Source organism: Mobula hypostoma, chromosome Y, assembly GCF_963921235.1.
Source record: "Mobula hypostoma chromosome Y, sMobHyp1.1, whole genome shotgun sequence".
Lineage (NCBI taxonomy): Eukaryota > Metazoa > Chordata > Chondrichthyes > Myliobatiformes > Myliobatidae > Mobula > Mobula hypostoma.
In genome coordinates, this window is record NC_086130.1 from 1,119,262 (window position 1) to 1,137,629 (window position 18,368).

Here is an 18,368-nt window from a genome sequence, read left to right on the forward strand (position 1 = left end):
AGTACGAAGGAAGCATGTTTAATCGCTTTCCCCGACGAGGTGATAAATCCTCTTATTTTTCCACAATTGCCCAAAGTCATGTGCTATCCCAAATGCATAACGTGAGTCGGAATAAACATTGGCAACTTTTCCTTAGGCCAGAATGCAAGCAAACTCGGGTAACAAAATAATGTTCTGCCACCTGTGCTGTGTTCCTATTGTCAAGGAATAAGCTTCTACTACCTCGTGGGGAGTTACTATAGCATACCCTGCCAGCAACATACCATCTCTTGGGCAGTGCAAAGAGCCATCTGTGAAAAGAATTAAATCAGGGTTATCAATAGGTTCGCTTCTCAGATCTGGTGGGGAGTAGTAATGGCTTCCACTGCGAGCAGACAGTCATGGTCATCCCCATCCTTCTGTGCGGATGGTAATGGAACAAAAGTAGCTGGATTAACAGCCAGAGATCTTTAGTACGTACAGTTGGATCGAGAGAGAAGAATCACCTCATATCCTGTCCTTCTGGCTGTGGTAAAATGCTGAATAGCAGCTGAATTCAACAGTAGCATTACGGCATGGGGTAATATCACAGAACACAGGTGATCTGCCAAATGTTCAAGGAGTGTTAAAGAATGGGTCAGACATTGTGGCCCTGTAGCAGAAGCTATCACGATGTTGTCTGCATATTGAATTAGTGTAGAATATGCTGACAGCTGGCATTCAGCCAAATCATTTTTTACTGTGGGGCTTTTGGTATACCCCTGGGGCAGATGTGTCCACGTATATTGCTGATTCGTATAAGTTAACGCAAATAAATACTGGCTATCCTTGTGCAAAGGTATGGAGAAAAATGCTGAGCACATATTGATTACTGTAAAGGTACTAGCTTCTGCAGGTATAGTGTTGGAGTCCGGCATCAGCGGCGCGATAGGGTGACTTACCTTATTAACGTCCTGCACAAAACGCCACTCATTCCTTCAGCCCGCTTTTGTAATAGGTAAAATAGGGGTGTTACACGGGCTTTGTGTCTTCACCAGCACCCCTTGCTGCAATGAGTCTATTACTGGAGCGACACCTTCTTCAGCTTCAGTGGCTATACAGTACTGTTTAATACAGGGCAGTGGCACATTAACCATTCGCTGAACAGCAGTGGACAATGGTCAGTCTGGGCCTTTTCTAATGACACTTAAGACTAGTGAGGCTCAAAACTGCACCAGTAATGTGTCAGGAGACTCTGGGTGCCATTGCTTTGATGTTTGGTACATTTGTCCCCCCCATGGAAAAAGCTATCTGATGGGGAGGTCAGACATCATGGCCCTCCACCATTGTCAGATCTGACCAGGCAGTGAATACTATCTGCTACAATAATTTCAAAGGTAAGGGGACTTACTTTCTGGGCAAAATAGCACTTATGCCATTTATACAACCACTGTGCCCCCTGAACCGAATTCAATGGGTTAAAATTGGCTCAAAGTGCTACCAATAGGTTTGCAGGGAAAGAGCCTACTTGTGTCTCACAGGAGAGACAGCTAACCAATGGGACTTCCAAGAAGGGAGCAGAAATTGGATGGGGTCCTGCTTCCTGGCCTACTTTGTACCGGAAAGGCTAATGCTGCAAACCCTGGACCAGCACACTTCCCTCCTATGGCAAAAGCGAGGAATCTCCTGAGTGCTTCTGGAAGACAGCTTTCCCCTTCTACAAGGCAGCCCGCAATTTAAGGAAAATCATCAGCATAGCTGTAGTTTTGGAGGAGATGGCCAGTAGTCCCACTAAGCCCATGGATGGTGTCCGGGATCAGGTGAGGGCCGTCACCGCTGAAATGATGGCACTACGACGGACTGATTTACGGAACCAAATGGCCCTCGATTTTTTTTCTGGCTGGAAAAGGAGGTGGGTGTGCTATTATAGGACAGGAGTGTTGCACCTACATCCCAGATGAATCAGAGAACATTACCTCTCTCTCTGTTCACATTCAAAAGGAGGTAAATAAAATCCTGAAAATTGGGGCCAATCTACATAGTTTTAGGTCAAAAGGAGGATTGTGGCCCTTCAGTGACAGCTTCACAGGATGGAGCTGTTTACTGCTACATTATGCTATCATCATCACAGGAGTACTCATAATTATTGCACTTTTTCAGTGCTTATGGCCCCTTGTCAGCCAGTGCTTTTGCCCCACACCCACAGGGGCATTTATACAAACAGTCCCCCTCAAAGGCAAGTGACCTCAGAGTGATCGAGGTGCAAATGATGAGGATGGAGACTACGATGACACAGAAAGCCCTTCAGCCTATCCCAAGGATTACTATCCAGACTTCCAATATGATTTTGAAAATTAAGATATACAACAACCCCCACATTGATAATCCTAGTTGTCACTGAATGACAAAAGGAGGGAATGAGGAATTATATACAGAGTTAAAAGGGCTAAAACCTAACTGACTTATTGGCAGCTTGACAAGTCGTGCTGTGAGAATAAGTATGAACAAAGAAGTGTTTATTTCATAAGAAAGTCTGTCTGTCTGCCCTTATCAAAGTATGTATGTGATAACGAATTGTTTTAACAGCAGCTCCACACAGTATTCCTGACTTCACAGTATTCACTTGACTTGTAGACTTCCCCAAGTTCTGTGGTTCAACTGAGTATGCAAGTTTACTAATAAACAGTATGTATTTTTAAATACAATTATTCCCTTGGTCTGAACCTAAAGCCCTCTGGTAGAGAGGCTCATTGACAATAGATTCTTGATTGTTCAAGCACGAAGGGATAGGGGAAGGAGATTGGGGCTGAGAGGAATATAGAAATGGTAGAGCACACTCAATGGGCCAAATTGCCTAATTCTGCTTCCATATCTGGAGATGCAGCTCAATGACCTTCGTCTGCTCAGGAAAAGTGAGGAGGTGATAGAGAGGAGTTATACGTAAGTGGTCACACCAGGGCCTTGGTGGCCAGATAAGTGGGTAACAGTCAGGAGAGAGAAGGGCAAGAGTCAGATACTACAGCATACCTCTTTGGCTGTCCTGTCCTGCTTTACAATAAGTACTCCTGTTTGAGAACTGTTGGGGGTGGGGGGTGCTGTTGGGAAGGCCTACCTGGGCGAGCAACAGTGGCCACCCTCTTGCAGAGTCTGGCCCTGTGGCTCAGAAGGGTAGGGAAAGGAAGAGAATGACAGCAGTGATAGCGGACTATATAGTTAGGAGGTCAGACAGGCAATTCTGTGGATGCAGGAAAGAAGCACGGATGGTAGTTTGCTTCCCAGGTGCCAGTCCAGGATGTTTCTATTATGTCCACCATATCCTGAAATGGGGAAGATAACAGCCAGAGGTCATAGTACATATTAGTACCAACAACAAAGGTAGGGAAAGGGAGGACATCTTGAAAACAGACAGGGAGTTAGGTAGGAAGTTGAGAAGCAGGACCACAAAGGTAGTAATCTCAGGATTACTGCCTATGCCACGCAACAGTGAATATAGGAATAGAATGAGGTGGAGGATAAATTCGTGGCTGAGGGATTGAAGCAGGGGGCAGGGATTCAGACTCCTGGATCATTGGGACCTCTTTTGGTGCAGGTGTGACCTGTACAAAAAGGATGGGTTGCACTTGAATCCTGGGGCACCAATACCCTGGCAGGAAGTTTTGCTAAGGTTATTGAGGAGAGTTTAAACTAGAATTGCTGAGGGATGGGAACCAAACTGAAGAGATGGAGGAAGGAGCAGTTAGCTCATAAACAGAAGTTGGAGATAGTGCAAGAGGGAGGATAGGCAGGTGATAGAGAAGGAATGAGCTCAGACCGATGGTTTGAGATGTGTCTATTTTAATGAAAGAAGCATCATGAACAAAGCGGATGAGCTTAGAGTGTGGATCAGTACTTGGAGCTGTGATGTTGTGGCCATTATAGAAACCTGGATAGCTCAGGGGCAGGAAAGTTACTTAAGAGTGCCAGGCTTTAGATGTTTCAGAAAGGACAGGGTGTGAGGCAAAAGAGATGGGGGCGTAGCACTGCTGATCAAAGGTAGTATCATAGCAGCAGAAAAGGAGGAAGTCATGGAGGGTTTGTCTAATGAGAATCTGTGGGTGGAAGTTAGGAACAGGAAAGGGTCAATAACTCTACTGCATGTTTTTTTTTAATAGACCACCCAACAGTAACAGGTACATTGAGTAGTATATAGGGAAATAGATTCTGGAAAGGTATAATAATAACAGGGTTGTTGTGGTGGGAGAATTTAATTTCCCAAACATTGATTGGTATCTGTCTAGAGCAAGGGATTTAGATGGGGTGGAGTTTGTTAGGTGTATTCAGGAAGGTTTCCTGACACAATATATAGATAAGCCTTCAAGAGGAGAGGCTGTACTTGATCTGGTATTGGGAAATGAGCCTGGTCAGGTGTCATCTCTCAGTGGGACAGCATGTTGGAGATAATGATCACATTTCTATCTCCTTTACCATAGCTTTGGAGAGGGATAGGAACAAACAAGTAAGGAAATTGTTTAATTGGACTAAGGGGGAATATGAAGCTATCAGGCAGGAACTTGGAAGCATAAATTGGTAACAGATGGTCTCAGGGAAATGTACAGAAGAAATGTGGCAAATGTTCAGGGGATATTTGCATGGTGCTCTGCATAGATAAGTTCCGTTGAGATAGGGAAAGGATGGTAGGGTACAGGAACCGTGGTGTACAAAGGCTATTGTAAATCTAGTCAAGAAGAAAAGAAGAGCTTACGAAAGGTTCAAAAAACTAGGTAATGATAGAGATCTTTAAGATTATAAGGCTAGCAGGAAGGAACTTAAGAATGAAATAAGGAGACTCAGAAAGAGTGATGAGAAGACCTTGGCGAGCAAGATTAAGGAAAACCCTAATGCATTCTACAAGTCTGTGAAGAGCAAGAGGATAAGACATGAGAGAATAGGACCAATCAAGTGTGACAGTGAAAAGCTGTGTATTGAACCGGAGGAGATAACAGAGGTACTTAATGAATATTTTGCTTCAATATTCACTACGGAAAAGGATGACACAGTGCATTGAAAAGCTTGAGCATATAGACATTAAGAAAGAGGATGTACTGGAGCTTTGGAAAGCATCAAGTTGGATAAGTCTCTGGGATCGGACGAAATACATCTCAGGCTACTGTGGGAGGCAAGGGAGGAGATTGCTGAGCTTCTAGCAATGATCTTTGCATCATCAATGGGGACAAGAGAGGTTTCAGAGGATTGGAGGGTTGCAGGTACTGTTCCCTTATTCAAGAAAAGGAGTAGAGGTGGCCCAGGAAGTAATAGACCAGTGAGTTTTACTTCAGTGGTTGGTAAGTTGATGGAGAAGATCCTGAGAGGCAGGATTTATGAACATTTGGAGAGGTATAATATGATTAGGAATAGTCAGCATGGCTTTGTCAAAGGCAGCTCGTGTCTTCAGAACCTGACTGAATTTTTTGAGGATGTGACTAAGCACATTGATGAAGGTAGAACAGTAGATGTATATATGGATTTCAGCAAGGCATTTGATAAGGTACCCCATGCAAGGCTTATTGAGAAAGTAAGTAGGCATGGGATCCAAGGGAACCTTGCTTTGTGGATCTAGAATTGGCTTGCCCAAAGTAGGCAAAGAGTGGTTGTAGACGGGTCATATTCTGCATGGAGGTCAGTGACCACTGGTGTGCCTCAGGGATCTGTTCTGGGACCCCTTCTCTTAGAGATTTTTATAAATGACCTGGATGAGGAAGTGGAGAGATGGGTTACTAAATTTCCTGATGACACGAAGTTTGGGGGTGTTGTGGATAGTGTGGAGGGCTGTCAGAAGTTACAGTGGGACATTGGTAGGATGCAAAACTGGGCTGAGAAGTGGCAGATGGAGTTCAAACCCAGGTAAGTGTGAAGTGGTTCATTTTAGTAGGTTAAATATGATAGCAGAATATAGTATCAATGGTAAGACTCTTGGCAGTGTGGAGGATCAGAGGGATCTTGGGGTCTGAGTCCATAGGACACTCAAAGCTGTGGTTAAAAAGGCATATGGTGCATTGGACTTATCAACTGTGGGATTGAGTTTAAGACCCGAGAGGTAATGTTACACCTATATAAGACCCTGGTCAGACTCCACTGGGGAGTACTGCGCTCAGTTCTGGTCACCTCAGTACAGGGAGGATGTGCAGACTACAGAAAGGGTGCAGAGGAGATTTACAAAGATGTTGCCTAGATTGGGGAGTATGCTTTATGAGAATAGGTTAAGTAAACTCAGCCTTTTCTCCTTGGAGTGGCGGAGGATGAGAGGTGTCCTAGTAAGAGGATAGTCAGAGGATTTTTCCCAGGGCTGAAATGGCTAGCATGAGAGGGCACAGTTTTAAGGTGCTTGGAAGCAGGTATAGAAGAGATGTTGGGGTAAGTTTTTTATGCAGAGAGTGGTAAGTGCATGGAATGGGTTGCCGGTGACAGTGGTGGAGGCGGATACGAAAGTGTGTTTTAAGAGACTCCTGGATAGATACATGTAAGTTACATGGAGCTTAGAAAAATAAAGGGTTATGGTTAACACTAGGCAATTTCTAAAGTAACTATGTGTTCGGCACAATACCGAAGGGACTGTATTGTGCTGTAGTTTTTCTATGTTTCTCTTATAAGATAAAAAGAATGCAAAATGTTACACAGGTCAGATGCCTACAACATAAAATACAAACACAAAGCATTCAGCCAAATTCATTCATGATTTTTTTTCTTATTTTCCTTTTTTTGAAATCTTTATCATATCATTAAATTTCATCCTCAAAACATTTCTCTAATTGTTTATTTTCTCAGGGCCTTGATTAAAGGCCATATCAAATGAAGAAGAACCTGGAACCCAGCATATACACAAACAGATGTAAAGTGCAATGTTTATTTTATTGTAGGAGCAACACACAAATCTCCCAACCACTACAATGTCAAATAGCAATTGAGACCCACTTATCTTACATTTACTAGCATATATACTTTGGGGCAAAAAGTAGAACTTTTAGTTTCTCAGATATAAATGACAGCTGACGTCCAATTTGGTCCAACAGGGGAAATAACAATAATAATTATTCCTTCTGCAACTCCCACTTAATTTAACTTGGATATCCAATTTCAGTCAATCAATGCCACATTACAGAGACTGGAATAACTAGTATTTAGATATCTGACTATGTTGTTATGACAAACAGGTAGAATGAGTTGCTGTAATTTCTGTTTTTAAGTATGTGGTGATGACCTCAAGGTTTGTTACTGTCCATTTGCTATGCTGCTTTCACTGACTGACAGTGGTAGCCTTGTGCCTCAATTACCAATTCAGCCAGTCTGCATTTCAAGTTCATGAAGTCTTCGTTAAAAATCAGTTACTGGCTGGGCTGTATTTTAGTGCAGACTTTCCCTTACAAACCATAGACAGTGGACACTTGGATATTATTATGTTAGCAGTATGTAACAAATATCTAGCAGTATTTAAACTGATGTTTCAATTAACTGAATAAACAGTGAAGCTTTGAAAGGTGTGTTAGACAAACAGAAATATTTCTAAATTACAATTTGACCATGTTTGCAGTCCAGTTGCTGCACTTAACCTAGTGTGTATCACACTCTACACAGCTTCCATGAAGAACATTGTAAACAGAAGTTCTAACCTTTATAATACCATAAAGTTATGTAGTGACTAAACCTTGCCGTCAAGCAAATGGCATGACAAATGCTATGAACATCTCTCTGAAGTAAATCAGAAATGAGTGGCAGCTTCAGGCATAAGTTGCCATCATTGAGACCTGTATACAATTAATGCAATCAAACAGCAATATCTCATCGGCTTTGGATAATAAATAAGAAACAACAACATTAAACATCATGGAATGAAGTCTTCAGTTTACAGGACCACAAACATTAAAGGGTCAAATGCATTCTTGAAGACAGTCTACTCTTCTTGGGTAGTAGGTGGTTCAATGGTTGTCTCATCACAGTAACCACAAATGTGAAACTCAATGAGATAGAAGAGGAGAAGAAAGTAGCTCAATTTCCTTCAGTTCATTTCATCAAATACACTAGAATTAGGTGGAGCTGGTGCTTTGAGTTTCTTCTTTTTACTGGAGCTCATGCCAGGAGCACTAGGAAGTCCAAGGTGAGGCTTCTTTTTTTTGCTCTTCTTGGAATCAGAATTGTTGGTACCTTTACATGGAGTAATAAAATTGTAGCAATAGGTTTCATCATATATTTGGTGATATTACATTTCCACACATTAAACCTGCAAACTATCTATAGTTGTTAAGGTTCAATTAGGATTCAAATGTGATAATAAGTGGATAAAACCTAAAGGATTACATTATCACAAAAATCAGTTTTTAATATGGTGATACTACGTTCATGAATAAACGTTAGTATTCCTCTATGTAAATATGAGAAGGCTGAGACAGTGAGAGATTCTGTTAGGTTGGGAGTTGTCAGAGGTAGCTAACTTCTACTAATGTAACAGATACTGGTTGTTGTTTTTTAATACATTAGTGAGTTTTGGATATGTCTTGGTGTTTTAAAATCACTATTGAAATGAAACCAAGTTGTAAAGAATGTTAATGCAAAAACAACTATTAGTTCTGGTGAGTAATACCAGATTTAATAAGCAAGCAAAACCATTGGGATTTCCTGCTCTGTTTAAGATTACGAGGCCAATTCTTGTAGAGAATAGCACCAGATACAAAAAGCAGTTCCTAATGATCACATCTGCAGCAACTGTTGGCTGGTCAGGAACACAGGCTGATGACCTGGAATCTGAGCTTCAAACACTGTGGTGTACCAGAAAAGCAGAGGGTTATCTGAAGGCAGTTTATACCATTAGATCAACTGCTTCAATTTTTTTCTGTGGCTAGTGTTGACTGTGAGTGAGGCAGGTAAGGGAAGGCAAGAGGTAGTGTTGCCAACCCTTGGCCCTTGAATTTGCACAACAGGTCAGAGATCGTTGCTCCCTGTGAGGCTAACAGTGTGGTTTGCATTAAAATGAATAACTGAACTGTACCATATAGCCTACTGTATATTGTGGGACTACTTTATGTTGTAGTAACACTTCATTGCATGCGCTATTAGGCAAATATTGATCTGTACGTGTGTGTTCAGTTCGATTTCAGTCAGTAAAGAACCCTGTTAACTTAGCTCCTGTCTCCAGCATTTTTATTTATAGCTTTGTTGTATAACCTGGCCGCATACACAACATGAACCATGGCATTGTGGCTTAGGGAGCCATTTAAGAGTGAAGAGAGAACACAAATGCAGTTGTGTTTTAGAATACTATAGTCAGAGGAATAAGTACAATTCCCTATACATAAATTTATCACAAAAGCTATGTAGCCTGCCCAAAGTCCAAGTTTGGGCCATCTCATCTGACCAGCAAAAAAATTGCAGTTTTGCCCAGGAAGATCTAATTCAACACACACAACATGCTGGAGGAACTCAGTGGGTCAGGTGGCATCTAAGGAAATGAATAAACAGTTAATGCTTTGTTCCAAGACCCTTCATCAGGACTGATGTCTTGGTCCTTGTGGCTATCATTGACATAGAAAGAATAAGTAAATAATTCTGCTGAAAAAAAATTGAGTGGTTAGGGATTAAGTTAAAACACAGAACCAAAAAGGTAATTAGGCCTTGATTTTTTACTTAAGGTACATATAAATCAACCTATGATTAATAAGATCAGAGAACTAAATGTGTGGCTCAGTGATTGATTTGACAGAAGTGGGTTTGATTATGAGACATTGGCAGCTGTTTGGGGAAGGAAGGAGGTGTTCCAATGGAATGGACTCTACCAGAATCACGCCGATACCAGGACTTTTCATCATACCTGCCAACTGAATCACACACCTAGGGCTGTAGATAGGGCTTTAAACTAAATAGTGGGGTGTGGGGGTTCAACAACATCAAAAATATGTATAAAGTAAAAGGGAAGAAGAATGCAGGAGAGATTGGGTAAACCTTCAGAATTAAGAGTAAAACAAAGAGTTTAGAAAGGGATAACAATGTCGAACAATATGCAGAAAAAATTGAAAAGAATGATATAAATAAGACTGAAGATAATATTTTGCTGAAGGGTTTCGGCCCAAAATGTCAACAGTACTTTTTTCCATAGATGCTGCCTTGCTTGCTGAGTTCCTCCAGCATTTTGCTCATATTGCTGAAGATATATGAGAATAAACACAGTATAGGACATAGAACAATTTAGAAAATCTATAGAACAATACCGGCCCTAGAGATTGGCAGGTATGGTGTTATAAACATCACTAGAGTCATGGCTGAAAGAAGATTATAGCTGGGAGCTTAATGTCCAAGGATACACACTGTAGCAAAAGGACAGACAGGAAGGCAGAAAGGGTGGAGTGGCCCTGTTGGTAAAAAAATGGTATCAAATCCTTAGCGAGAAGTGTCATATTGGAAGATGTAGAATCCTTGTGGGAAGAGTAAGAAACTGCATGGATAAAAGGACCCTGATGGATGTTTACCTGCAAATGTAGCAAAGACGTGGGCTACGAATTACAATGATAGAAAACACCAGTGAAAAGGGCAATTTTATGATATGTTATAGGGGATTTCAATATGCAGATAGACTGGGAAAGTCAGGTTGGTGCTGAATCCCGAGAGAGGGATTTTACGGAACACCTATGCTTTTTTTCTGAACAAATTATGGTTGAGCCCACTAGGGGATCAGCAATTCAGGTTTGGGTTTTGGGTTTTGCAATGAACCAGAATTGATTTAGAGAGCATAAGGTAAAGTGATCACAGTCTGATAAAACTCACTCTGCAGTTTCAGGGGGAACTGAGTGAAGAGGCAATTGGTATACTAATAGATGCTGTGTGTAGTGAAACTGTGAGGAAGGACAGGCAGATGATGGAGCAAAGTTGCCGTCAGTGGGATGAGTTGAGTGTATCAAGGGGGCAAAATCAAAAACAGTGAAAAATACAGAACTGAAGATATTATATTTGAATGCATGCAGTATATTTGAATGATACAGCTCCTAATGGACCATGATCGGGAGCTGGTGCTGTAGCTCGATGACCTTCGTCTGGTCAGGGAGAGTGAGGAGTTGATAGAGAGGAGTTACAGGCAGGTGGTCACACTGGGGCCATGGCAGGCAGACAAATAGGTCACGGTTAGGAGGGGAAGGGGAAAGGTCAGGTACTAGAGAGTACCCCAGTGGCTGTGCCCCTTGACAGTAAGTACTCCTGTTTGAGTACTGTTGGGGGAGACAGCTTACCTGGGGGAAGCAACAGTTACCGTGCCTCCGGCACAGAGTCTGGCCCTGTAGCTCAGAAGGGTAGGGAAAGGAAGAGGGGGGCAGTAGTGATAGGGGACTTGATAGTCAGGGGGTCAGATAGGTGATTCTGTGGACGCAGTCCAGAGACCCGGATGGTAGTTTACCTCCCTGGTGCCAGGGTCCGGGATATTTCTGATCGCTTCCAAGATATCCTGAAGTGGGAGGGAGAGTACCCAGAAGTCATGGTACAAATAGGTACCAATGACATACGTAGGAAAAGGGGAGAGGTCCTGAAAGGAGAATATAGGGAGTTAGGAAGCGAGTTGAGAAAAAGGACAGCAAGGGTAGTAATCTCGTAATCTTAAGAAAGAAATTAGAAAAGCTAAAATTAGATATGAGGCTGCTTTGGCAAGTAAGGTGAAAATAAATCCAAAGGGTTTCTACAGTTATATTAATAGCAAAAGGATAGTGAGGGATAAAATTGGTCCCTTAGAGAATCAGAGTGGACTGCTATGTGTGGAGCCAAAAGAGATGGGGGAGATTTTGAACAATTTCTTTTCTTCGGTATTCACTACGGCAAAGGATATTGAATTGTGTAAGGTAAAGGAACCAAGAAGGGTAGTTATGGAAAGTATGACAATTAAAAAAGAGGAAGTACTGGTGCTGTTAAGGAATATAAAAGTGGATAAGTCTCCAGGTCCTGACAGGATATTCCCTAGGACCTTGAGGGAAGTTAGTGTGGAAATAGCAGGGGCTCTGACAGAAATATTTCAAACGTCATTAGAAACGGGGATGGTGCCGGAGGATTGGCGTATTGCTCATGTGGTTCCATTGTTTAAAAAAGGTTCTAAGAGTAAACCTAGCAATTATCGGCCTGTGAGTTTGACGTCAGTGGTAGGTAAATTGATGGAAAGTATTCCTAGAGATGGTACATATAATCATCTGGATAGACAGGGTCTGATTAAGAACAGTCAACATGGCTTTGTGCGTGGAAGGTCATGTTTGACAAATCTTATTGAATTTTTTGATGAGGTTACTAGGAAAGTTGATGAGGGTAAAGCAGTGGATGTTGTCTATATGGATTTCAGTAAGGCCTTTGACAAGGTTCCACATGGAAGGTTAGTTAGGAAGGTTCAATCGTTAGGCATTAATATCGAAGTAGTAAAATGGATTCAGCAGTGGCTGGATGGGAGACGCCAGAGAGTAGTGGTGGATAACTGTGTGTCAGATTGGAGGATGGTGTCTAGCGGTGTACCTCAGGGATCTGTACTGGGTCCAGTGTTGTTTGTCATATATAGTAATGATATGGATGATGGGGAGGTAAATTGGATTAGTAAGTATGCAGTTGATACTAAGATAGGTGGTGTTGTGGATAATGAAGTAGAGAGATTCAGGCCAGTTAGAAGAGTGGGCTAAAAGATGGCAGATGGAGTTTAATGCTGAAAAATGTGAGGTGCTACATTTTGGTAGGACTAATCAAAATAGGACATACATGGTAAATGGTAGGGCATTGAAGAATGCAGAAGAACAGAGGGATCTAGGAATAATGGTGCATAGTTCCCTGAAGGTGGAATCTCATGTAGATAGGGTGGTGAAGAAAGCTTTTGGTATGCTGGCCTTTATTAATCAGATCATTGAGTATAGGAGTTGGGATGTAATGTTGAAATTGTATAAGGCATTGGTGAGGCCAAATTTGGAGTATTGTGTACAGTTCTGGTCACCAAATTATAGGAAAGATGTCAATAAAATTGAGAGAGTACAGAGGAGATTTACTAAAATGTTGCCTGGGTTTCATCTCCTAAGTTACAGAGAAAGGTTGAACGAATTAGGTCTTTATTTTTTGGAACGTAGAAGGTTGAAGGGGGACTTTATAGAGGTAGTTAAAATTATGAGGGGGGGTAGATAGAGTTGACATGGATAGGATTTTTCTATTGAGAGTGGAGGAGATTCAAACAAGAGGACATGAGTTGAGAGTTAAAGGGCAAAAGTTTAGGGGAAACATGAGGGGGAACTTCTTTACTCAGAGAGTGGTAGCTGTGTGGAATGAGCTTCCAGCAGAAGTGGTTGAGGCAGGTTCGATATTGTCATTTAAAGTTAAATTGGACAGATAGATGGACAGGAAAGGAATGGAGGGTTATGGGCTGAGTGCAGGTCAGTGGGACTAGGTGAGAGTAAGAGTTCGGCACAGACTAGAAGGGCCAAGATGGCCTGTTTCCGTGCTGTAATTGTTATATGGTTATATAGAATAACCTAGGTTATTTTATAGCAAAATTAGGGACTGGCAGGTATGACATTGTGGGCATCACTGATATATAGCTGACAGCAGATCATAGTTAACTTAACATCCAAGGATGCACATTTCAAAAGGACAGGCCGGAAGGCAGATACGGTGGGATCCCTTTTGGTAAAAAGACAACATCAAATCCTTAGAAAAAAGTGACATAGGATCAGATGAAGAAGAATCTTTGTGACCAGAGTTAAGAAGGTGCAGTAGTATCTACTGTAAATGTTTAATATTTCTGCTTGTCGAATGACTCACCACCAGCACTACCTTGAGTATACATGAACTGGCATTAGGAGTTTTGATTACTATTTTCGAAATACACCATGAGAATGCAATAGTGTGAGAACAACCATGGGAAAATGGTGAACACTGTAGTTAACTCCTGAAGAGTGGTGATAAGTGAAGATTGTTTCTGGTTCGAAGTTAAAAGTAAATTTTATTAGTGAAGTGCATATATGTTCCACCCTGAGATTCATTTTCTTGCAGGCATACTGATCTACAGAATATAGTAACAACAACAGGATCCATGAAAGATCAACCAGAATGCAGACAATAACTAACTTATGCAAATGCTAATATAAATAAACAGCAAAAAATAACAAAAACGTGAGATGAAGAGTCTTTGAAAGTGAGTTCATAGGTTATGGAAACATATTAATGAAGGGGTAAGTGAAGTTGAGAGTAGTTATCCCATTTTGTTCAAGAATCTAATGGCTGAGGGATAGAAACTATTTTTGAATCTGGTGGTATGAGTCCTGAGGCTCTTGTATCTGCAAGGTGATGGCAGCAGTGAGAAGACAGCATGACCTGGGTGGTGAGAATCCCTGATGATAGATGTTGCTTTCCTACAACAGCATTTCATGTAGATGGACAACTGTTTAGAATGCTTTACCCATGATGGACTGGGCCATTTCTACTACTTTTTGTGGGATTTTCTGTTCAAGGGCTCTGGTGTTTTCCTACCAGGCTGTGATGCAGCCAGTCAATATACTCTCCATTACACATCTATAGAAGTTTGACAAAGTTTTAGATGCCATGCCAAATCTCTGAAAACTGCTAAGTAGAGCTACTGCCGTGCTTCCTTTGTAATTACATTTAAGTGCTTGGATAAGTTCCCTGAAAGAGTAATACCTAAGAATTTAAAATTTCTAACCTTCTCCACTTCTAATGAGGACTGGCTCATGGACCTCTGGTTTCCCTCTCCTGATGTGTTTAATCCCTTTGGTTTTACTGACATTGAATGAAAGGTTGTTGTTATGATACCACTCAGCCAGATTTTAAGTCTCCCTACTGTATGCTCATTCATCACCATCTTTCTGGTGTCAATTATCAGTAGTGTTACCAGCAAACTTGAATATGGCATTGGAGCTGTGCTTAGCCACACAGTCATTAGTGTAAAGCCAGTAGAGCAGGGGACTAAGCACACAGTTTTGGGGTACACTTGTGCTGATGGAGATTATGATGATATTGGCAACCTAAACTGACTGGGATCAGCCAGTGAGGAAATCTAGGATCCAATTGTACAAGGAAATATTGAGGCCAAGGTCTTGAAGCTTATTGATTAGATGTAAAGGGATGATGGCATTGAATGCTTAGCTGTAGTCAATAAAGAGCATCCTGATGTCTGCATCTTTGCTGTTCAGATGTTCCAAGGTTGAGGGAAGAGCTAATAAATGAAATCTGCAGACTTGCTGCTCTGGTAGGCAAACTGGAACAGATCCAAGTTGTCTCTCAGGCAGGAGTTAATATGTTTATTCACCAATCTTTCAAAATATTTTAACATTGTGGATGTAAGTGCTACTGGGTGACAGTCATTGAAGCAGGTATGTATCACTCACTGCCAAAGCTAGAGGTTAGAGAGCTCATGAACACACCAGCCAGATGGTCAGGACAGGCCTTTAGTAAGTGGCAAGGAATCCAGTCTGTTTCGGATGCTTTCCATGAAGGCAGCCCACATGTCAGCTGCAGAAACTGAGATCACAGGATCATTGGAGGATGTGGGAATTTGTGATGGTTCCTCCATACTTTGACAGTAAAAGCAAGAAGAGAAGTCACTGATCTTGTCTGGAATAAAAATCCAGCTGTCTCCCACATCACTTGATTTAACCTTATAAGTGATAGCATTCAAGTCTCGCCACAGCTTCAAGCATCTCTCATTGATTTAAATTTGATCCAGCATTTGCATTTTGCCCATGAAATATGAAGCAGTGGTTCAAGCTGGTTCTAATGTATTAGTCCAGGGGTCCCCAACCTTTTTTGCACCGCAGACTAGTTTAATTTTAACAATATTCTTGTTCAAGTAGGGTTAAACTCACCTCAACGTGTCTTTTACAGTTAGGGTTGCCAACTTTCTCGCTCCCAAATAAGGGACAAAAGTAGCAGTCAAATCCCGGGACACTTTACCCCAAGAAAGTCTACCATGACCATGAAGCCTTGTGTGGGCGCCTGTGTGCAAGTGTGTGACGCGCGCATGCGCGTATGTGCCGATTTTTTTCTCCCACAAATCGGTTTTGCCTTCACCTTCCCGACTACATTGTACATGCATTATTTCTACTTTATATAGGCTGTGTATTTATCATATCATTCCTGCTTTTACTATATATTTGTGTTATTTATTTTTGCTTTTATGTGTTATTTGGTATGATTTGTTAGGTTATTTTTTGGGTCTGGGAACGCTCAAAATTTTTTCCAATATAAATTAATGGTAATTGCTTCTTCGCTTTACACCATTTCAGCACGAAAGGTTTCATAGAAATGCTCTACCTTAGCGGGGGAAATATGGGAGCAGGGCGGTCCTGTATGGGACAAGCTAATTTAGCCCAATATACAGGATGTCCAGGCAAATACGGGACAGTTGGCAACCCTATGTTCAAGTTCAACGGTGCGTGACAGGGAATGAGGAAAGGTGCAGCTGACTCATATCACTTCCTCACAGCCCGGTACTGACAGCCCAGTGGTTGGGGACCACCGTATTAGTCTACTTACTGCAGTATTTCTTATCAGTGGAAAAGGTATAAAATAGAATGCTCGGGAGGGTATTTGGGGGTAGTTCTCCAAAGCCTCACCAACGGGCAGGTTGTGAACAGCGCTGTGGATTGGCAGAACAGGAGGTACACGGAAGTGAGAGGGGTCTGTGCATCCCTTGATAAGTATTTTAATGCTTGCTGTTCTGACCTGGTAAACAAACGTTTGCAGTTCTAATCAGATAAGTGGAGTTTGTGTCTTTCTGAATGATCTGTATGGATTTGCAGACCGATTGTGTAACAAAATATTTTGGCATAATCAGCAAAGGATTTGGTAGGTATGGAAGGAAGTTAAAACGTTTGCAAAAATATGTAGAAATAAGAGTAAGAAGAAAATCCTATTGCAAAGAATACTAAGTAACAGGATGGTCTGATAACGCTGCGGAGTTTGGGAGCCTGACCTTAGTGCACATATAGACTGGACCTAAAAGCTAGACACCATGTCATTTCTATTTAGGGGGTTAGGGTTCACAGACAAGGTAGCAAGAGAGGGGTTTTAACTGCTGGAAAGGAAGAAATAGGGAAAATCTTAAACATAAGGAGATATTGAATTAATGTTGCATGACCATGGTTGAAGCCGCCTGGTCAGCACAGACCTGGGCTAATAAAGAGATGGAGCAAAGGTCTGTGAACATTGCCTGTCGCCTGGATAAGATCTGGTAGCAAGAAGCAGTCTAAGAGGATAATTGGTAATCTGAAAGTTGGTAAGCTTATTTTACTGGGATGCGGATATTTGGTTTGCTGGTAAAGTTCCAAAGGAAAGGGTACCTCACCCACCCCCTGAAAGCATGAACAACTATTGCACTCCATTCAACCTGGCACACCAGGAAAATGTGCCATCCAGTTACAGGAAGATTGTGAGTGGAGACCCGGGATGGTGATCACCATGGTGCTCACTAAGAATTACTTCTCCTAGGAATTGGTGGAGCTGATGGATCGATACAGTCAGAAATTGGGGGAACCATTAACGTTAAGCTTGTTAAGGATATGGTGGAGGTGGAGTAATCTTATCCAATCTGAAAATTGGGTGCCTGATCTAATACCATGGGGTAAACAATGCCCTAGGGGAGGAAAGATCTTTCTTTGAGAGACTAACAACTATGGTAAAGGTTAATCTCCCCTCCCTGTTAGACTGAGATTTAAAATCTCAAGAAGAGAGGAATGGAGTGAAAGAGGAGACTAAAGCTCTCCCTCAGTTAAGTTCTGTTCACTTGGATTTATGAGGGTGGAGATAATCAGAGGTTCCAAAGTTTACCTTTAGGGTTCTGAAAGAGGTAGCCTTCTCCGTCCCACCCTCTCCCCACCTTCTTTATAGGGCCTCTGCCCCTTCCCTCTTCAGTCCTGACGAAGGGTTCTGGCCCGAAATGTTAACTGATCTTTTCCACGCATGCTGCCCGACCTGCTGAGTTCCTCCAGCATGTTGTGAATGTTGCTTTAACTATGAAGAATGGTTCAAACAGAATTCTGATGACAGCTTACATACTGTTAAGGTCAGGGCACTAGTATAAACATTGGTATTATGTTGGAAAGAGACATAACTTAGAACAAAATATTTGTTAAATCTAATGAGACAATGTTAATGTTAATAAAGTAAGACACTTGAAATAGCAAGTTAAGATCAAGCATTTATTTAAAAATAAATAACAAAGAATGTATTTAAAAATCTAAAGGGTTAAATTATTGAAGCAGTTGCTATTTGTAATGAGAATACTAGACAATAAGTCTGAGGGTCCTTCTCAAGGAAACTTCACTGTGAAAGTACAGAGGTGCTTTTATTCACAAGGAACCCATGGTATTTTTAGAAAAATTTGGGCAAGCTACCAGAAGGGCAGTTATATTTATCGCATACCTTTGAGAGTG

The 18,368-nt window shown here is 41.6% G+C and overlaps 1 protein-coding gene across 1 annotated transcript in view; it reads right to left on the minus strand.

Annotated features, from left to right (window-relative positions):
- Positions 1 to 7,987: 7,987 nt before the first annotated feature.
- LOC134341067 (ataxin-7-like protein 3) overlaps positions 7,988 to 18,368 on the minus strand; it is a 94,509-nt gene continuing 84,128 nt past the window's right edge. The window contains exon 13 of the mRNA XM_063038817.1: positions 7,988 to 8,133. Within this exon, the coding sequence (XP_062894887.1) occupies positions 7,988 to 8,133 (146 nt within the window). The remainder of the gene's footprint in view (positions 8,134 to 18,368) is intronic.